The 20,217-nt window shown below is 39.3% G+C and overlaps 1 protein-coding gene across 13 annotated transcripts in view; it reads left to right on the top strand.

Annotated features, from left to right (window-relative positions):
- PDE4D (phosphodiesterase 4D) overlaps positions 1–20,217 on the top strand; it is a 1,379,610-nt gene that overhangs the window by 1,133,008 nt on the left and 226,385 nt on the right. For all 13 annotated transcript variants that reach the window (XM_041765463.1, XM_041765464.1, XM_041765467.1 and 10 more), the window contains one exon: positions 17,558–17,749. In XM_041765463.1, the coding sequence (XP_041621397.1) occupies positions 17,558–17,749 (192 nt within the window). The remainder of the gene's footprint in view (positions 1–17,557; positions 17,750–20,217) is intronic.

Here is a 20,217-nt window from a genome sequence, read left to right as displayed (position 1 = left end):
TGGAATTGCGGGAGCGAGAACTGGACACACGTTGTTTAGTATGCCTAGAGCTTTGAAAAATAAGCAAGATTTCATGGGTAGAAATGGTGGGAATCGGATAAAACTCCATCATGTGTAAAATGTGTAAGAACAGCATGAACAAAAGTATCTTTGGAGAGACCAGAACTGAGATTTGAAGGGGGTTGGGTCCAGATTTTAAAGTAACTTAAATATCATGATAAAGAATTTTAATCTTAAAAAAATGAATTTTAATCTTCTTTTATAGTTTGAGTAACTACAGTGCTCGCTTTGGCCTCACATAATAGTTTGAATAACTACAAAAGTAGTTATTCAAGGAAGCAACATAATCACATTTTCTCACCATTTCAATTTACCTCCCCTCTCCTTCTGGCCCTCTCTTCTTTCTTTCCTTCATCTTTTCCCTTGGTCCTCTCTGTCTTACTTCCATTCAATTCCATTGTCCCCTGTTTTCCAGGGGCAAACATTCCAAGCCTCCCAGTGCATGCCTGAAACTGCAGGTGGGACCAAACCCTACGCATACTATGTTTTTCCCTATACATACAAACCTATGAGGAGTTTAATTTATAAGAGACTAACAAAAATAATTAACAAAATAGAACAATTATAACAAGATACTGTAAAAAAAAGTTATGTGAATATGGGCTCTCTCAACATATTGTACTGTATTCACTCTTATTCTTCTGTGATGATGTGAAATGATAAAATGCCTGTGTGACAGGATGCAGTGAGGCGAAGATGTAGTCATTGTGACATAGCATTAGGCTACTATTGACCTGATGATATGTCAAATGGAGGATCACCTGCTTCCAGACTGTGCTTGACCCTGGGTAACTGAAACTACAGCAAGGGAAACCATGGATGAGTGGGGCCAATGTACATACAAAATCCTGACAGCAGTATGGAGAAGGATGTAGAACAATAGGACATGGGAACAGGGACACCCCCTAGGAAGCTGGCGTGATAATTTGGTTGAGAACAGCTTTGGATCTGAAGGCCTTGCCTCCCAAGGGAGCACTCACTTGTGAATAGGAATTCAATGCTGTGCAGTTGAAAACAGCAATGCTAAAGCTGGAAGGGGCCTTGCAGACAAATCTGGTGTTCCTCACTTGACAACACATCCAATCTCTTGGACAGCTCTCTAAAAATACAGAGTCCTGAGTCCAATCCCAGATCTACTCATTCAAGAGTATTCAAAAGAAGGCCTAAGAATCTGTATTTTTAAAACAGATATTTATTTAGAGAGTATGTGCATGCAAGCAGAGAGAGAGAGTGAGAGAGAACCTCAGGCAGGCTCCCCTCTAAGCACAGGGCCTGTTTCAGTGCTTGATCCCAGGACCCTGAGGTCAGGACCTGAGCTGACATCAAGAGTGAGATGCTTAACTGGCTGAGCTACTCAAGTGCCACAGAATGTATATTTATTTTTAAAAGTCTTTCTTGAGTAGTGTGCAGATTAATAATCAGAATGACTGGTAGTCATTCTTTTTATGTTATAAAAAATTACTGAGTCCCAGAAAAGTCAGTAATTGTCAAAAGTCAAGTTGTGCCAAAGTCACAACTAGTTGGTAGAGGAGTTTGAACTGAAAACTCAGGGCTATGGCTCAGTGCTATGGCTCAGGGTCAGTTCTCATCCTTCTGTTACGAAGAAATACGTTCCTTTTTTCTCAAAAATTCCTTAAAGTAAGAAATAGGACCGTCTTTGTTTTGCAAAGCTGGTCTGTAATGTATTTAAATAAGTTTAACCACATTGTTTGCTGTATCCTCCCCCAAGTATTATTAAACATTTACCAAATGGGTAAGCCATCACAATGTGGTTAAGATGATTAACAAGGTAGCCAATGTGGAGGACCCTTACTAGAATCCCTCTTAAGATTTTGTCATACTATTATTTAGAGACCTGTAAACACATCCATTCATTTCAGCAAAATGTCACATTCTACGCAAAGGTTTTGAACATTGTGCTCAAGGCAGCCAGATAATATCTCACAGCGAGTTCTAATGGGGGACATTAGAATGAGAATTTGCCTTTGTTTCCAGTTTTATGAAATTATAAAACTAATCCAATTGTTCAATCTTCCACTTAATTCTTTAGTCCAAAGATCAGAAGATTTCGGTTTGAATCATAACACAGCCACTTAAATGAGTGAGACTCTGGACAAACCATTGCCCCCCTTCCTGACTCTCAGCTTCCTCTTCGCAAAAAGGATAAGAATCCACACACACACCCCCACCCCCAGCCTAGTGCCCAGGGTCACTGTGTGACTTCCACAGAACAATGGCAATGAAAGGGCTTTAGAAACACTGTGAGACTGTGCCAGAAGCACAGGAGGGAAAGGCCTTCAGGAGGAACTCCTTTGTTTCCTCAGGACAGGTCATCATACTCCAGTCATAATTGGAGGCACAGCTGGAGCTCACAGGCAAGGCAAACGGCTGAAGCACCCACAGGGCCCAAGGGATGATTTGCCTGCCTGCCGGAAGGACCAAGTACATTAGTGGCAAACGTGGTGTTCAAACTCATAATTACACTCCAGGTTTAAAGGCATGGGGGAGGAAAACTTTTCCTTCTTCCCTTCTAGGTGTTTTGGCTGACCTAATAATAATAATAAATTGACTTAAGACAGATTAATGGGAGAAAAACAAATTTAATTTTGTCCATAAAAGAGCCTCACATAGACACGGGAGGGTCAAAGACAGGTATTGAGGCTTATAAGGCCTCCTGACCGACTTGAGGAGAAGGCTGTAGGGGCTTGGGGCTTCAAAGAAAAGAAAGACAACCCACAGGAAGATGGGAAGAACAAATGTTTGGTAAACACATGTTTTCCCTGCCATGCAGGTGTCTTTCTGATGTAGAAAGCTCTCTTTGGTAATAGCTCTCTCCTTGGTACAGACTCCCTAGCTACATTTTTTTTTTTTTTTTTTTTTTTTTTTTAGGGACTCAAAGGGGAGGTGAAAAGCTCCTCTTGAGTCTGTTAGGCCTTAATTGCTAAAATAATCCACACGCAAAAGTGACACCTTCTGGGGCAACCTGCTCTGAACCCCATCAAAGGATAGCTGTGTACAAAGAAGCCAAGAGCAGAAGCAGCATAGCTGTGGTTTGGATTTTTTTTTCCCTCTTGTCCATTTTAATTTCTAGTTCTGAATTTTACAGGCAAAGATAAGGGTAAAAAAAAAAGTCACATTTTTAGTTTGTTTGTTTTTTTAAGTTCTAAAGAGAAAAAAAAAGCAAGAAAGGTACCTACACTGAATAAATGCTTATACTCCAATGTGGATTTCGTGAAGTACAAGTGCAGGCATCTCTAAACCTATTGTCCAAATTTTCAAAGTTAGCAAAGCATATAGTCATGTTTGGGGTTTTTCCTTACAAACTAAGTTTAAAAAGTTGACATCTGTTCTTTTTTTAGACCTCTTAGTAGCTTAATATGAAAGAGAGCAATTTATTTTATAAAACTTATTTTCAATAAAAGTAAATTTGAAATTAAATTATCTACCAGTGGTACTCACTTATATAGGTAGGCTAGAGATAGAGATTCTATTCACATATTACACTATGGTGGTACAATGTAGTACTAAATATTTTATAGGCCAGGAATCAAAACATTTACAGTTCCTATGAGGAAATACTATATTTAAAATTTCTGGCATGACCATTTATAGGCAGTTAGAGAAGTCTTCGTTGGGTTGAAAGGCTGTCCCATTACAGATGGCCCTGTTTACCACTGTCCTTAAACCTTTATGTACCATTTTGGACTCCCCTCTTAAAAAAAGTGTAAGTCTTGGGGCACCTGGGTGGCCCAGTAGGTTAAGTATCAGTTCCAAACAGGTCATGATCTCAGGTTGTGAGATGGAGCCCCATGTGGGGCCCTGGGCTCAGCACTCAATACAGAGTCTGCTTAAGATTGTCTCTCCCTCTCCCTCTGCTCCCCGACCCCCTGCTCACATGTAAGCACGCTTGCTTTCTCTCTCTCTTTCTTAAAAAAAAAAAAAAAGTATGTCTTTTTTTGTCTTTTTAATAGAAGTATAATTGATGAATAACATTATATTAGTTTCAAATGTACAACATAATGATTTGATATGCATATACTGCTCAGTGATCACAGTAAGTGCAATTACCATCTATCACCACACAAAATTACAAAAAAAAATTTTTCTCTTGTGTACAAGAACTTTTAAGATTTATTCTGTTGACAACTTTCAAATATGCACTACAGTGTTATTGATTATAGTCACCATGCTGTAGATTACATTCCCATGACTTATTTATAACTGGAAGTTTGTGCCTCCTGACTCCTTTCACTCATTTCACCTATCCCAAAAAAGTGTTAAGTTATTTTTTTAAGTTTTTAAATTTTAACTCCAGTATAGAAGCCTAAGTCATTTTTTAAAAGGAGTATAAATGGGAAATAATCGAAAAATGGGAGCCAGCATTATACAGAATGCTCCTATAAAGGAGAAGAAAGACAAAATCTACACAGTTGAATATCAGAATCCATCCAGAAAATGGACAAGTTGGCAGAAATGGATGATTATATCCACATATTTGAAATATATCATTGCATAAATATGAAAGGAATTTTAATGGCTAAAAAAGGAAAATTTAACTTTTTTCAAAAACAGTTAATGTCAAAGCAAAGGAGGTCAGCAATAACATTGCTTGACAACTTGCAGTGAGTTGACAAGTGGTCAAATGTACTTCAAAAGTAGCCACGCATTTCTCTTAGCTATGGACTTGGCAGGTCAATAGGATTTATGAACAGTCTCACCATGAATTTGGTTGTCCTGAGGGAAAAAAGTCCTATTTTTATTTAGAAGCAGAAACTCACTGCAACTGCTAGTCCTGTGTCTTCCCAATGAACTTCATTCCTGCCCAACAGTGTCTGGCAATAGTAAATGGTTGATGAATATTTGCAGAATATGTCACCTTCAGAATGTATTGGTCATTTGATTTTTATCTCTATGGTATAACAAAATGCTTTCTCATATCAGAGATACACTGAAGCTTAGTGAAGGCAACCAAAAACTGAACTCCACTCCATTATTTCAGAAGCTATGTAGCCAAGAGAATGCCTCAGGTAATTTCCTTTCCTTTCTCTGAAGTACATCTAACTTTCCGTTTAGTCTGAGTTCAGAACAGGAAGGGCCTTAGGCTTCTGGTTCAACCCACAATGTTCCCAGCCTGAAGAACCCACTCAGCCCTTATTCCTTGCAAGTGAGCTAGACTGCAGTAAAGAGTAGTTCTATTCTAGAACTAGGTAAGCCATGAAATCTTCCTAGGATTTTTTTCCTAAAGTCTCTGGCCCATATTCCTAGAAATGTACACGTTCAGAATAACATTTTGGTCTGGAATCCCGTTCTAAATAATGCCAGCCTAGCTGGATCTGGCACTTCAGAGACCTCATTGACTCAAGTGGAGCATGGCTCCAGATCCTGAGGGCAGCAGACTCCTGTCTTCCTGCATCTCTTCTATGATTCAGAGACACATTCATGCGTCAACTGCATGCTTGAACTGATTGTCTCCAGCTTTTCTGATTGGCATCAAGGCAGAACAGAAAGGGATTGGCTTTTGCTCTTTACAGAACAATTACACTTGTGTGTAATGATTATAAACTTATTCTCTAACACTTAAACACTTGGATGAGAAGAAATGTCTAAATGAAAATATGTGCAACCGAAAAAGAGCAAGGGGAGTGGGGAACCAAATGAAGTATAAAAAAAATGGTAGAATTAAAGAATGAAATAGATAGTGGGTTTCACTTGGGCCTCTTTGGGGAACAACTTCCTCCTCCTCCTCCTCCTCCTCCTCCTCCTCCTTCTCCTCTTCCTCCTCCTATTATTATTATTATTATTATTATTATTATTATTATTATTATTATTTTAAGCCAGAGGTAGATCAAACGTGAAACATTTGACAGTTTTACTTTCAGTACTGCCAATTTAGTTTGATATAATGTAATGTATTAGATGTTACTGTGCTGACACATGAACCCCCAAAGCAAGTCTTATAAAAAATAAGTGGTTTTCATCAAGTAACTGTCTAGATCATGTTTGGGGGGCAGGGCAGCTCTTCTTGCTCTCATTCAAGTGCCAGGATCCTCCCATTTTGTGTTTCTACCATCCTTCATGGCCTTAGCACTCCCTGCATCCAGCTGGCAGGAGAAAGAGTCCATAGATGAGCATGTGGAAGAATTGTGAGCCAGTCCTGAAAGTGGCATACAGATATATCTGCTCACGTTCAGTGATGTGACCAAATCTAATTGCAAAAGAAGCATAGAAAGGAAGACTTCTTGTATGCCCAGGAACAAGCAGAGAATGGAATTTGGCAGACCACAAGCAGAATATGCCACATTCACGGTCCTGATGATTAAATTCTATGCTTTTCCAAGATTGTTTTGTCTTTAGACAGGATTATATACAAAGCTATTTCATGGAAATACAAAAAATATCTTTACTCTTTAAAATCATTGTTGAAGTGGGCCCCACAGCTTTTTGGCTGTCCGTTCCAATGTCTTTAAATCTTTGAAGGATAATTTGTAAGCATGTACAATTCACCCAGTATAAGGAATCACAAAGGAAAGCTAATTTCAGTGTGCCTGTAAATGCAATGAGATGTGTGCTGTTTGGTGTGAGCATTTTACTCTCTGTGATACATTTTTAAAGAATTGCAGAAGAGACTACTTGTTTATAACTATCATAGGGTAAAAGTCTTTATAACTGCTTTGCCCTGGTAGAATTGAAGAAATGGTATGTAATAAAGGCTGCACAGCTCTCTGAAGCCCTTCTATGTTCTCTTCTACCCCCATCAAAGTGGAAAAACCCATCTGTTTGGATCATTGAGGTTGGAAATGGAGTAATATCACTTCTCCAAAATAGATTTAATAGTATGGCTGGTAAATTGTTTCCTGACCTGTTTGAGGGAGAGTCCAGACCCAGAGAAAAACATGGTGTATGAGTTTTTATATCCATTAGTGGAAAAAAAATTAGATTTCGGTTATATTTTTAAAGGCATTTTTAGTAGAACTGTTACAGTTTTTGTTTTCAGTTATAATTTTGCCTAGGCTTAATCTACTTGATATATATATTTTAAGTGGTAAGTATTTTCACAAAGGAGTCATTCATAATTTAATAATTCTTAGTCCATCAGTGAAGCCATTTAGAAATTAATTTTTTGATCAGTTTATTTTTTTTTTGATCAGTTTAAATACATGAATAACCAGGAATGAAACTAAGAACCTCATTTTAAAAGCCCACCCCTCAAAAAGTTAATCATAATCTCTGTGTGACAGTTATAGTTTAAAGTGATTCTAACCTTCTTCAACCTTCAAAGTGATTCTGAGATCCTACCTAGTAGAATCACTCCTCCAGCCCCCAGGACAGCTGATAATCACTAATCTAGAAGTATACACATGTGCAAATAGCAAGAAAAAAATCTGAAAAATATGAGTAAGCTTTGAAAATTGAAAAAATAGATACATCAATAAACAAATAAGAAAAAAAGGATGAAGGAAAAACAACCTCTAGAATAATTCACCCTTTTTTTTTTAAAGATTTTTATTTATTTATTTATTCATTCGAGACACAGAGAGGGAGAGAGAGAGGCAGAGACACGGGCAGAGGGAGAAGCAGGCTCCATGCAGGAGCCCGACGTGGGACTCGATCCCAGGTCTCCAGGATCAGGCCCTGGGCTGAAGGTGGCGCTAAAATGCTGAGCCACCCAGGCTGCCCAATAATTCACCTTTTTATGAAAAAATATGATTCTACATTTCCAATTTCAGTCATTCTGGTGTTTTTCCTGTCTTCTCCTGCTTTGTCATTGCCTCACGTGCAAATCAACTAGGGAATGAATGGAACTTGAGCTCAGAGCCCGTCATTGGCCTGGGCCTTTCCAAGGTCTGGGAGGGAAGGCTACTAGCAACTTCACATGGTAACAGGTTCTATAAGATTAGCAAAAGTAAGATTTTTTGGTATTATTTTTCTCAAAGCAGATTCTCAAAATTTTTTAACCTTCATGTGCCACAAAACATGGATCCCACCCCTGATCCTGAGGCTGACTATTGGTCAGACAGAAAGTTAGTCAAAATAATTCATATTGGGACAGCCAGGGTGGCTCAGTGGTTTAGCACCACCTTCAGCCCAGGGCGTGATCCTGGAGATCCGGGATCGAGTCCCACGTCGGGCTCCCTGCATGGAGCCTGCTTCTCCCTCTGCCTGTCTCTGCCTCTCTCTCTGTCTCTCTCTCTTTCATGAATAAGTAAATAAAATCTTTTTAAAAATCACATTAAAATGCCTTTTAACACCCCAGCCTTCTAAGTGCCTTTCCAGATAATTTCTTCAAGAAAACTAATCAATCTCATTAGTTGATAGGATTCTTTCTTTTAAAAAGCGACCGATTTCTGGCCAAAGTGAAAAATAATAATAAAGTCCATTTGAAGTAGAGCCACACAGGTAACCATGGTAAATAATGAGGATATAATGAGTAGTGCTGCATCTAAAGATATTAATGCATTCATAATACAGGTATTTCTTAAGGAACTACTATGCAACAGACATTAAGTGCTGGGGACACATAAATGACCAAAATAGATAAAAATCTTTGCCTTGGTAGAGGTTACATTCTAACAGGGAGAATAAGATAAACAAAATAATAAGGCTTATCACAACCTGATAAATGCTGTGCAGGAAAAATAAATGTGAAAAAGAAGCTAGAAAGGTCTAGAAGATTAGAGTAGGAATTTCCTTAATTTTTTTCTGTCAATTAAATTTTTTTTCCAGTGTTACTGAGACATAATTCACATAAGACATTGTGTAAGTTTAAGGTGTATGGTACAGTAGTTTTATATATATTTTTCACTGTTTTATATATAAAATGCTTACCAACAGAAGATTAGTTACCACATTTATTACTTTGCATAGTGACATCCTGTTCCGGGTGTGTGTGTGTGTGTGTGTGTGTGTGTGTGTATGGTGAGAGCTTCTAAAATTTACTGTTAGCAATTTTTGAATATTTAATACAGTATTATCACCTATCGTCACAATGTTGTACGTTACATACCTGCACTTTCTCATAACTAGAAGTTTGTGCCTTTGACCGCCTTCACTCTTTCCCTGACCTTCCCTCTGCCCCTGGCAACCACCAACCTGTTCTCTGTATCTGTGAGTCTGTTTTCCTTTTGGTGTCCACATATGTATTCATACAGTATTTGACTTTTTCTTTCTGATTTGTTTCACTTAGCATAACGCCCTCGGATTTCATCCATATTGTTATAAAGGGCAGGATTTCCTCTTTTTTATAGCTGAATAATATTCCATTGTTTTAATCCATTCATCGGTTGATAGACACTTTGGTTGTTTATATGACTTGACTATTGTAAATAATGCTTCAGTGAATGTGGGAGTGCAGAGACTTCTTCGAAATAGTGATTTCATTTCCTTCGGATATATACCCTGAAGTGGGAATGCTGGATCGCAGATGATAGTTCCATTTTCAATTTCTTCAGGAACCCCCTAGCTGTTTCCCATAATGGCTAAACCAGTTTACATTCCCACCAGCAGTGCGCAATAGCTCCTCCCACTAGGAGGCTAGAAAATGCCAGATTAGGGTGACAATTTTAAATAGAGTAGCCCAGGAATATCTTTTCACGAAGGTGACACTGAGCGGATATGTGGGTAGAGAGTACTGGGGGCAGAGGGAACTTCAAGTGCAAAAGCCCTGAGGAGAGGACGCTCCCATGTGTTCAAAAACCTGCCAGGCGGCAATGAGATTGAGGCAGAGTGAGCAAGAGGGAAAGAGGTAAGATTAGAGAGGCCCGAGAGACCCAGATCACTGAGAGAAGGCCAGAAGCCACAGTGGGGACCTAGTAGTTTCTCCTAATAACGTTGGAAGCTGCTGGAGGACAGCGAGCACGGTGGCAGAGATCTGATGACACCTTAGCAGTATCCCTCTGTCTGCAGCACAAAGAAGAAACGTGTGTGGGGGAGAAGAAGGGGGCACACCCTTCAATAGTAGGATTCCACTCTGGGCATATCAAAGCCATCTCAGTTGCTCTGAATCACAGAAAAATAAATTCAGAAAACACTTCCACCTGGTTAACTGGCAGTAACCCCTTAAATGCAACACAGGGAAAGAAAAACCGAGCAAAACTTGCAGGATTGCATCTGATGCTCGGGTCTTTGCGGCCCCCCCCCATCTCTTCCGTACCCTTTGTTTGGGGATCACAGATGAAAACGGGTTGCAAGGGAAAGACTCCCATGCTTGCCTCTCTTATTCTCAATCATGGAGAAGCCCGAATGACTTTTGTAATATAAACTAAGGCCCACCAACAAGTATGAAGACAGACACGTCCCGTTGTGAGCCATAAATCAGGGGAAATCCGTCGTGATGACCCGGACCGTTTGTTGTTTGCAGGGAATTGCTGCCAGTTGGGGCCTCAGCCCGCGCCTGCAGGTTTTGCGGGTGACTCACCCCCACCCCTTGCTCCATATGAGGACCTCATCGAGAGCCTTGGTTGAGCAGAATCTCATTTAAGAAGAGATTCCTTGAAAATGATCATTGAAAAATATCTGATGAATCTCAAGTAAAACAATTCTTGGTTTGGACGTTTAAAGTTTTAGAGCTAACAAACAGGTTTCAGCAATCTTGGCCTCTTGCTATCCCATTTGGCAAAAACCTACTGCCCGAATCCAGCTTGTCCCTTCTGGCTTGCAGTCCAAACAGTAAATGTACGCTGTCATTCTCATCTGGGATCTTTTATTGCCCAGTGACGCTTGGGAGTGTCATTGACAAGTCACAAACAAGTGATGTGGGTTTCCAGAGATCACTTGATTTTTTTTACTCATAAATAAGGGTACACCTTTCACCTTTGCGCCAAACTTTTGTTTGTAAAAAAACATCTGTGAAAACAAAGGGTGAAATGTTCCTGTGCTCACATGGTAATCCTCTGTGCAAATAGAAGTATGATGCAAACTAGCAATGCATACCATCACTTAGCTGTATAATCCACCAGTGTGGCTAAAGCCCTGCCTGGGTGTCCTATTTAAAGATGCAGTTTTTGATTGACTGGAAAAGAATGCCCTTCGTGCATATCACTGTAAAGTGCTTTTTGCTACAATCTCACTTCTATAGATAATCTGAGCTAAGTAAATATTAAAATGGGGAACCTTCAGAAGTAGGATTATCTTTACTCCAAAGAAGCTGTTTGACTTATACCACTGGCATTTATTAGAAACAGGTTTCATAGCCTTGTGATATGGATAACAATGGGAAAAATATTTATTATAAGGAGAAAAAAATATTTTTTTTTAAAAAGTATTTTAAACTAATTACCCAGCTCCGGGCAAACTTACATTAAGCTTGCTGATAAATCAACCCCTCCGCCCACCCCCACCCCACCAAGTGACAAAGCACCAGAATGGATTCATTATAGAGACAGCATGGGCTGCAGTGTACCCGGGAGAGTCGGGCATAGGAAGATAACAGCAATGTATTTGTGATTCGGGGTCCCCCGAGTACACCCAGTGGCTGGAGACCTGAGATCTGAAGGACTGTTTTTGCTCATTAGATTCTCATTATAACCAGCAGGAACCCCACCCAGGTTGTTGGGACCTCTATGCCCTCCACAGGCCCTAGCAGGAAATAGTGCTTTCTCCTCCGTGAGGAATATCTTGAGAAAAATCAGCTGTCTCCACCCTCTCCCCAGATGTTATCACACTGGAATCATGGAGTTGGGTGGGGACAGAACAGCAGCTGAAGCTGGAAGAGCAATCTGGCTGCAGTGTCTCTCACCTCACTGCCTCCCCAGGTTTGATTCAGGTGGCTGTGCTGCCCAGCCCTCCCGGTTCCCTTTCTCTCTCATCTCTCCCTTTAGGTTCTTCCCAAAGCAGTGTATTCAAGTATATAGAATGGCCGAGAAGGAAAGTCCCTCTCAAAGACAAACAGCAATAACAATAAAAATGACAATCGCTGCTAAATACCGGGAACGTACTAGCTGCCAGGCAGTGTGCTAAATGCTTTCCAAACCTTTTTTCTTCTAATCCCTTCCACGGCCCTGGAGCAAGGCCCTGCAATTCTCCTTATCCGAACTGGAGGTTTAGCGAGGTACAGTAACTTACCCAAGAACATGCAACCAGAAACTGGCAGAACCAAGATTTGAAATTTAACCCACTTTTTCTATCTCCCAAGTTAATGTTTTAACAGGTACATTTGGAGAATCTCCCTACCCTTGACAGGGAGCAATAAGATCTTTATTGTCAACATGCCAGTGTTCTTAATACACAGTGGCAGAGGCAGCTCTTAGATGCTCCCGGCACTAGTGGAGACTTCCAGGGTTCCCACCAGCATAAAGCTTTCAGCAGCTGCTAGTTTTCTCAAGAGTCTTCCCTTGGGAGCTCTTCACAGATGCTTTGATAATGGGACATCTGTTGATAGGGGCTCCCAGCAGCTGCTCCCCGGGAGTCTTCATGTGTCCCACCTCCTTTGGGCTCCACACTGGAAATGCAAGGTCCTGAAGGTCAGGCTACATGAGATGAGCTGTTTGCCCAGCACAGGAGCAGGACCATGGCTCAGGTGAGAGCCCAAATAATGGCCAAGAAGAAATGCAGTATATTTAAACCAGAAGCAGGGTCTAGCATCAGGCCAAAGGATGGGACATGACTCCAAGCAAATAATTTCAAGATCAGTACACACAAACTGTGGGGGCAGTGAAGGAAGCTGAAGGGAAGTAGGTCAGGACAAGTAGCCAGTAATTCCCCCAACATGGCACAGTATGGAGAGAGAGGGAGCAGTTTGGTTGTTTGGTCAGTTTGTCTATTATCTGTTTGGTTTTTGTGTGGAATGGGGTCCAAAGAAAGGGGCGGGCCTGTGGAGTGAAGGGTCCTGAGTAGTGCTAGTTGCATGTGGCCTTTAACAGTTCTGATTGCAACAGACCAGCTGAGCATTGCTTCTACCACCCCCTCCCGGGGGGCTATCCACAGCTGCATCAGTGTTTCTCCACAGATGCCTTCTGAACTGCATTAGGGACAGCAAACGTGTAGAATAACAGAGCGTCTCACTTAGTTGCATTTGCCAAGACCTTCCACAGACCCACTGACTGTCCTTATTCCAAATGAACTCTTAAACTCAGTAAAGAAACGCACCAGATGGGTTAGAGCAGACACTCTTTTACACGATACTGTTGTATTCAACACCAGAAAAATTTGGAAATGTGGCAAATCCCGAAATTTGGGGACTTAGAAAGGCGGAGTCCCAGAATTAGGCTCAGCATGGCAGCTCTATTAAGGTTAAATCTTATATATGAATAATCCTTTCAAAGAGTTGACATTTGAAGTTCCATCCAGGCGATGGAGCTAAGAGATGTTCCTGTACTTTTCTGATAGTAGGTGGCTTCGCAATAGAGACATGCACACAGGGATCGTCCTACCAGGCTCTGGAATCAGCTTGAGTTTAAAACCCACTTACAAACTGCATAACCTTGAACACAGTACTTAACGTACGGGCACTTCTCCATGATTCAGATTACTCATTGGCCAAGTGGAAAATATAATGCCTACTTCAAAGGGTTATTGTGGGGATTCAAATGAGATAATGTATATAAAGCACAGAGCACAATGTCTGGCTCATAGAAAGTGTACCAAAAGTTTAACTGTCATTATCATCATTACGATTACTATTATCACCATCAGCATTATTACCCTTCCCAATTCCTCCTTTACTTTCCCAAGCTTCTGCTAATCTTTTACTTGGACTCTATCTCTTTGGCCATGAATCAAAAGAGGATTCGTGATATGGAATTGTTTGCCAAAGCATGTGCTTAGGAAGTTCACAGCTGGTCTCTTTGGGTTCAGTATCTAAGGTTAGGGTTAACCCTCATTGTACTTCTTGTTTTATTAATAATGCCATGACATGGACTGTTTATAAGTTATTTTTCAAAAATAAGTAGCTTATGTGAACCTATCTGTATTTTCAGCCTAAATTAACTCTCAGTTAATTTACTTACTGAGTAAAGCAAAACTGTCTTGATTTGTCCCAGACCTGTTTCTCTCAAGGAAGCTCCTTAGTTCTAATTTTTGAAAAACAGAGCTGCTCAGTATTTTTGGTTTTAAGTAAAAGTAAATGTCTAATAAAATATCAGGGACAACTTTTTTTGATCATTCTCAATCTGTAAAGCTAATACTGACATTTACTAGTTAATATAATTTTACCAACCTTTGATAATCACTTCCTATAGATCATCAGGTTTTATTTTGGGGATAATCACTAAAGGTTTTTTTTCAGGACATTAAAAATTAGTTTTGGCCTTTATATACAGTAGATGTTCCTTTAGGTAGCGGTCTCCATCTAGTGGACACATTGTTATATTACAGCCTACAAAGAAAAATAACAAAGCCTCTAGAATATCCCCTTTCAAGCATTTTGTTGACCTATTAATAAATTTTTGGTTTTAATAAGTAGCATTATTGTGAACACTATAAAATATTTTAAGATACATAGCATTATTTTTCCCCAAATCTTACGATGGAAAGTTTAAGAAGTTGCTTAATTTAATTGGAAAAATTCTAATAATAGAAAAGAATTTACTGATTTTGAGAGGATTATATTGGTATGACCCAGTTGCACTGAGAAAAACCAAACCAAGAATCATACTCCTGTATTTCTTATATTTCTTCTTATGAATATCAGTGAAATATATTTTACTTTTTAAAACAGTAAGACCATCTTGATATTGAAGGGAAATAGAAACATTTTCTTATGTGTTCACATTAGGTCCTCTTCATATTAAAGAGCTGCAGTGACTGTGCAGCTTGTTCTTGTTCCCCAGTGCAGAAATCTCCCCCTTTTCCCTTCCCATTCAAAGAACTTTGGTGTCTTTTAGCTGAATAGTAAATGCCTTCAGAAGCCCTCTTACTACTATCATATGAAAACTTCTCAGAAGTCTGGATTAAACCCAGCTTGGATTTATCTTATCACTTTTATTTTTGTATCTCAGTGTGCTCATAAAAGGTGCTTAGTAAGTGCATATTTAATTAAGCGTATCCAAGAAGGGCTTGCTTGAGGTCCTGAATAAATCTCTCATGATTGGAGATCCTTTCTTCTTCTGGCCTTCCTCAGGATTGCCCAAAGCCCCACATGCATGAAGTGCCTTGTCCAGATGAAACAGATGTCCCCTGGTTGTGTGTGTCAGTTGCTAACATACATTTATGGTTTACATAATTATTTATTAGAGCTGGAAGAGCTTCAGAAACAGTAGAGGATTAAATATAGTTAGCTCAGTAACTTTGGTCAATTACCTTTTTTTAAAAATATTTGCACAGATATCTTATTATTATTATTATTATTATTATTATTATTATTATTTTATTCATAGAGACAGAGAGAGGCAGAGACACAGGCAGAGGGAGAAGCAGGCATCATACAGAGAGCCTGACATGGGACTCCATCCAGGGTCTCCAGGATCACGCCCTGGGCTGCAGGCGGCGCTAAACTGCTGCGCCACCGGGGCTGCCCGATCAATTACCTTTTCTAGGAGCTGGTATCTGTGTCTATAAAATGAGTGTTCAACTTGATAACTTCTCATTGTCTTTTGTGACCAAATAAATACATCTATAAAGTGATGCAAGTCTTTTTTTTTTTAAGATTGTATTTATTCATGAAAGACACAGAGACAGAGACAGAGACATAGGCATGGGGAGAAGCAGGCTGCATGCAAGGAGCCCGACATGGGACTCAATCCCAGGACTCCAGGATCATGCCCTGGGCCGAAGGCAGGCACTAAACCACTGAGGAACTCGATTCCTAGTGATGCAAGTCTTAAAAAATTTAATTTGGAAAAACTTATTTATGAATGGCCAAGCTAGATTATGAGTTTTTCATTCATTCATGCATGCATTCATTCATTCATTCATTTATTTTATTAGATTAATGTGGAGTCAATGTTTCTTATTCAGTTGTAGATTCATAAGACATCAAGCCCTTCACTGATCTTCCACATTGACCGCCATTCTTGGGTCATAACACCATTTATTAATAACTCCAATGGAAAAAAAATTTAAAAATAACTCCAATGGAGAAAATAAAAGAATGTTTTTATATTAGCTAGTTAATAGTTGGGGTAAAGCCTGTAAAGGGAAAACCATTGATAAAACTAAACTTGAATTCACTTATTTTTTTATTCATCCAACAATTTTTTAAACCACATACGTACTGGGCTATCTGAGTTATTACAGTCCTCTCATAAGAGCATGTGAGACTTGACTTTATACTGACTGATACCTGATTAGAAAAGCTCATTGTAGAAAAGTTTATCCCAATTGAAAGGACTGTGAAGTTAAGAACTTTGTAGTTTTGTCTTTTCCCACCTCTAAAATCTGTACTGTCGAGCACAGTGCCTTCTATTTATTCAGTCATCTATTCAAATCACTTAGTAAAGGTTTCTGAGGTGCCATGCAAAGTGCTAAGGACACTCTGAATCTCCATTCTCAGAGAACTCACAGTCTAGGAATGGAGACCAAGTGGGAAGCATTTTCAGTTCATTGTAAATGCTACCAATAGGAAGTGGGAAGATGCCTTGGGAACAAGAGAAAGGCATCTCATAAAGGTGGGGGGCATCAGGGCAGCCTTTCAGGTAGTGGTTAAGTCCTCAAGGATGAGTAACAATGTGTTGGGGGATAAGAGGATTGAGTAGTAAGGGGAGCAGAAGATTAGGTAGTGATGGCCTGAGACAATGAGGTGGTGGTTCAATAGAGTGGATCATAAAGTGGCTGATGGAATAAGGTTGCATGTTGAGGCTGGGAAAATCGTTAATTGCAACTGAAAATGGATAGTTCAGACTCTCGGTCCAGCTGAAAAATTTGGACTTTATCCTGAGGACAATAGTGAACTACTGAAAGGTTTTGAATTGACAAAGATCATGGTCGGATTTACACTCTAAGCAGACTCTTCACACAGTACAGAGAGGAAAATGGATCCAAGCAACTAACTTAACAGCTGTTATAAAAGTGTAGATGATAGTTGATGAAATCTTGAACTTAATATATCAGCTTTGGGGATGGAGGGAAGTGGATACAGCTGAAATCGTGTTTGGATGGGTGTAGGCAGGAGGGGGAAAAAGCCTAGGTTTGGGGAAGCAAGGATATTAGGCTTATAATGGGAACTTGTTGAACTGAACCCAAATAGTTACAGAATTCCTATGTATTTGTTCTTTTCCTAAAAGAAATTTAGTGGAACTATTCTTAGTAAATGGTTCCTTAGTAGAATGTACTTAGTAGAACTATTCTTTGCAGAATGGTTCCTTTTTAACTCAAATTTAGACAGACACATGTCTTGAATCTAGTTGGTTAACAAAAGTATCCAAAGCTTAAGGAAGATAAGTATATGAAGTCAATGTGTCATTTTTTTTTACTTTTGTGTGTTTTAATATTAAATTTTTTAAATAGTGGGAATCAGCTGCTGGAAATGTTTTCACAGTGACTTCCTAAACTGAGAATCTCCCTTTACTGAAATATCAACATGCAAGTGTTCATAACAATTTTATTCCTTCTCCTTCTTTCACAGTTTTGATGTGGACAATGGCACATCTGCGGGACGGAGTCCCTTGGATCCCATGACCAGCCCAGGATCTGGGCTAATTCTCCAAGCAAACTTTGTCCACAGTCAACGTCGTGAGTCCTTTCTGTATCGATCCGACAGTGATTATGACCTGTCTCCAAAGTCTATGTCCCGGAACTCCTCCATTGCCAGTGATATGTAAGTATAATGATGAGCAAAGGAAAGAGGGAGCTTCTATAGAAAATCAGTTGGTCGATTAATGACATGATAAAACCAATGACATTTGTTCAACTGCATCATTCTCTATGTTAGAAAGAACAGTGAGGAAAATTATACAAGCTGAAGATAAATGGTAGATTTAACTTGAGTACCCTGTCACTCTTGAAAAGAAACATTTATTTTTCCCAGAGAATACACTGTCTGAGAAAAGTGAGAATTAAATTTTTAATGGAAGCATTTATACTTAAAATGTTAGCTTATATTTATGTAGGATGAGTTTTAGCTACCTAGACACATGAACATTTCCTAATATTTCAAAATCCTTTAAACTCAGTTATTACCTTGTAATAATAGAATGAATAGCAGTTTGAATACATCTCAGTAGATGTACCCTATAGATGTTTGCACTGGTTTGCCTTATCATTTGAGAGATCTTGGGAGGGTTTTGCTAAAATTAAACCATTTTTGGAGGCAAGCACTGAAAACATTAGACAGATTTGAGTATCATTTAAGACATGGCACAGCTTGGAAAATAATTAAAACTGATAAGCAGGTTTGCAGATAATATACCATCATTAACTCCTTTTCTTAGAACATTTCATTTTTGTGTTTACTGTAGTGTTCATTAGTTTTCTAATTTCTGGAGGCTTCTAAATAGGACCTTATTCTCATTCAGTACCTGTGCTATCATTTGTAACTCTGCCCCTATATAGAGTCAGTCTCCACTTTAATCCTCTATATCTGGACACTTGTCCAATAACACCATCTTTCACCATCTCAAAAACTCAGTACAGGTTAAAAATCATCAATAGGAATTAGATGGTATGAAGTCCCTGAGGGTCCAGTGTTATTCCTGGTATGCCAACAGGTGATCAACCTATCCCCACAAGTCTAAATGAGGCTCTAGAAATGAAATTGTGTTTTACCCATTTCTCAAACCTGTGGTTCTGGTTGCCATTTTATTAATCGTTGTAAGATGATAATACTACATTCTCTCCAGGAATGAGCAACAAAACTGTGGTCATTTTAATTCAAACATTGAATTACTAAAATCCCATTTTGTAGCTCTCTTTGTTTGAAGCACTACAGGAGACATAAGAAAACTGTAAGACAGGGCTCTAGATCTCAGTTAACGAATCATCTCACAGAATGACAGGTCTTAGATCTAATAACTATTGGAAAAGACGACAGGGAAGCCCTAATATGTGTCCCTGTGAACTACAGGTAAAGGTAAGGGTGTCTCACCATCTACCTTTAATTATGCACAGATCTATACCATCGTTCCAAAGATACTCAATCTACGTTTGCTTTTCTCTGCTTTTTTGGCAACAAAACTTCTTCAGTAAGCTCTAGGTCTCCCTAACCTCCTGCCTCTATCTCAGAGATCTACATCTGTTCTCTACAGTTCCTTACCATGTTGTATTGCCTTGATATTCTGATATTCTTAATATTCTGAAATCTATCCTCCATTCATAGTGACCTCAGAAATTCCATTAATTTAAGTAATATTTCTCAGTCACCCATAGAGTGGAAGAAATGGGGCCATCGTTAGAGGAAATACAAAGTGCATCTCATCTCCTGGCCTTCATCCCTATGTGTCCTCTTTTCCTTCCTGCTCACAAACCTTCTCTTTACCAGTGTCTTTTATCACCTTGCAACATATTTCCCCAAAGTATAAGACTGTGCTTTGGAAAACTCTTTTGTGTATGGGTTTAACTATCAGCTTTCGTGAGATGATGTACTCTTCACTGTCTCTGGCCCTGCAACCTCAGTTGAGCCACAGATCTGTAGCATTTAAATGCTTTCTGGAAATTTGTACTTTCTTATTCAGCTGTACTTCACAATCATTATTCAGTACATGTTTATTATTAATAAGTGAGCTTCAGATCTATAGCACTGTTGGCTTCTGGAAATTTATACTTTCTATTCAACTATTATGCACATTATTAGTATATATTCATCATTAATTCATTGTATAAGGTGGACAGTGGTATCCATTCTTCACTCCAAAACAACTTTTTTCCCAGTGGCCCTGTCTCTATGTTATTTTTGTTCCATATTCTCACGTTTGAAATTCAAGACATTCGTTTATTCATTAACACATAATGAAAACACTTATTGAGCAAATATGATGTATTCAAAGCTGCCAATCTGCAGATAGTGGGATGGCTGACATTTTAGACCATTGTAATAACAAATGGTGAGCAGCCATCCTTGAGGCATTTACAACTATGGGAGCCAAGAGAGGAGAAGGACAGTTTGCCAGTTTAGGGAAAGCCAGCTTAGGGTGGTAGAGGGGAACATTTGCATAATGGGAGGCATAGAAAATCATGGCTCACTTAAACAATGACAGTCTAGTTGGTGTCAATAGTGAAATGTGGCAGGAGAGAAAGAAGATTTGAATACAGTCTTCTGGGAGCTGAGAGTTACAGAGGTTTTTAGCTGGG

This window comes from Vulpes lagopus, chromosome 8 (assembly GCF_018345385.1).
Source record: "Vulpes lagopus strain Blue_001 chromosome 8, ASM1834538v1, whole genome shotgun sequence".
Classification (NCBI taxonomy): Eukaryota; Metazoa; Chordata; class Mammalia; order Carnivora; family Canidae; genus Vulpes; species Vulpes lagopus.
This window is presented reverse-complemented; position numbering and strand designations above follow the sequence as displayed.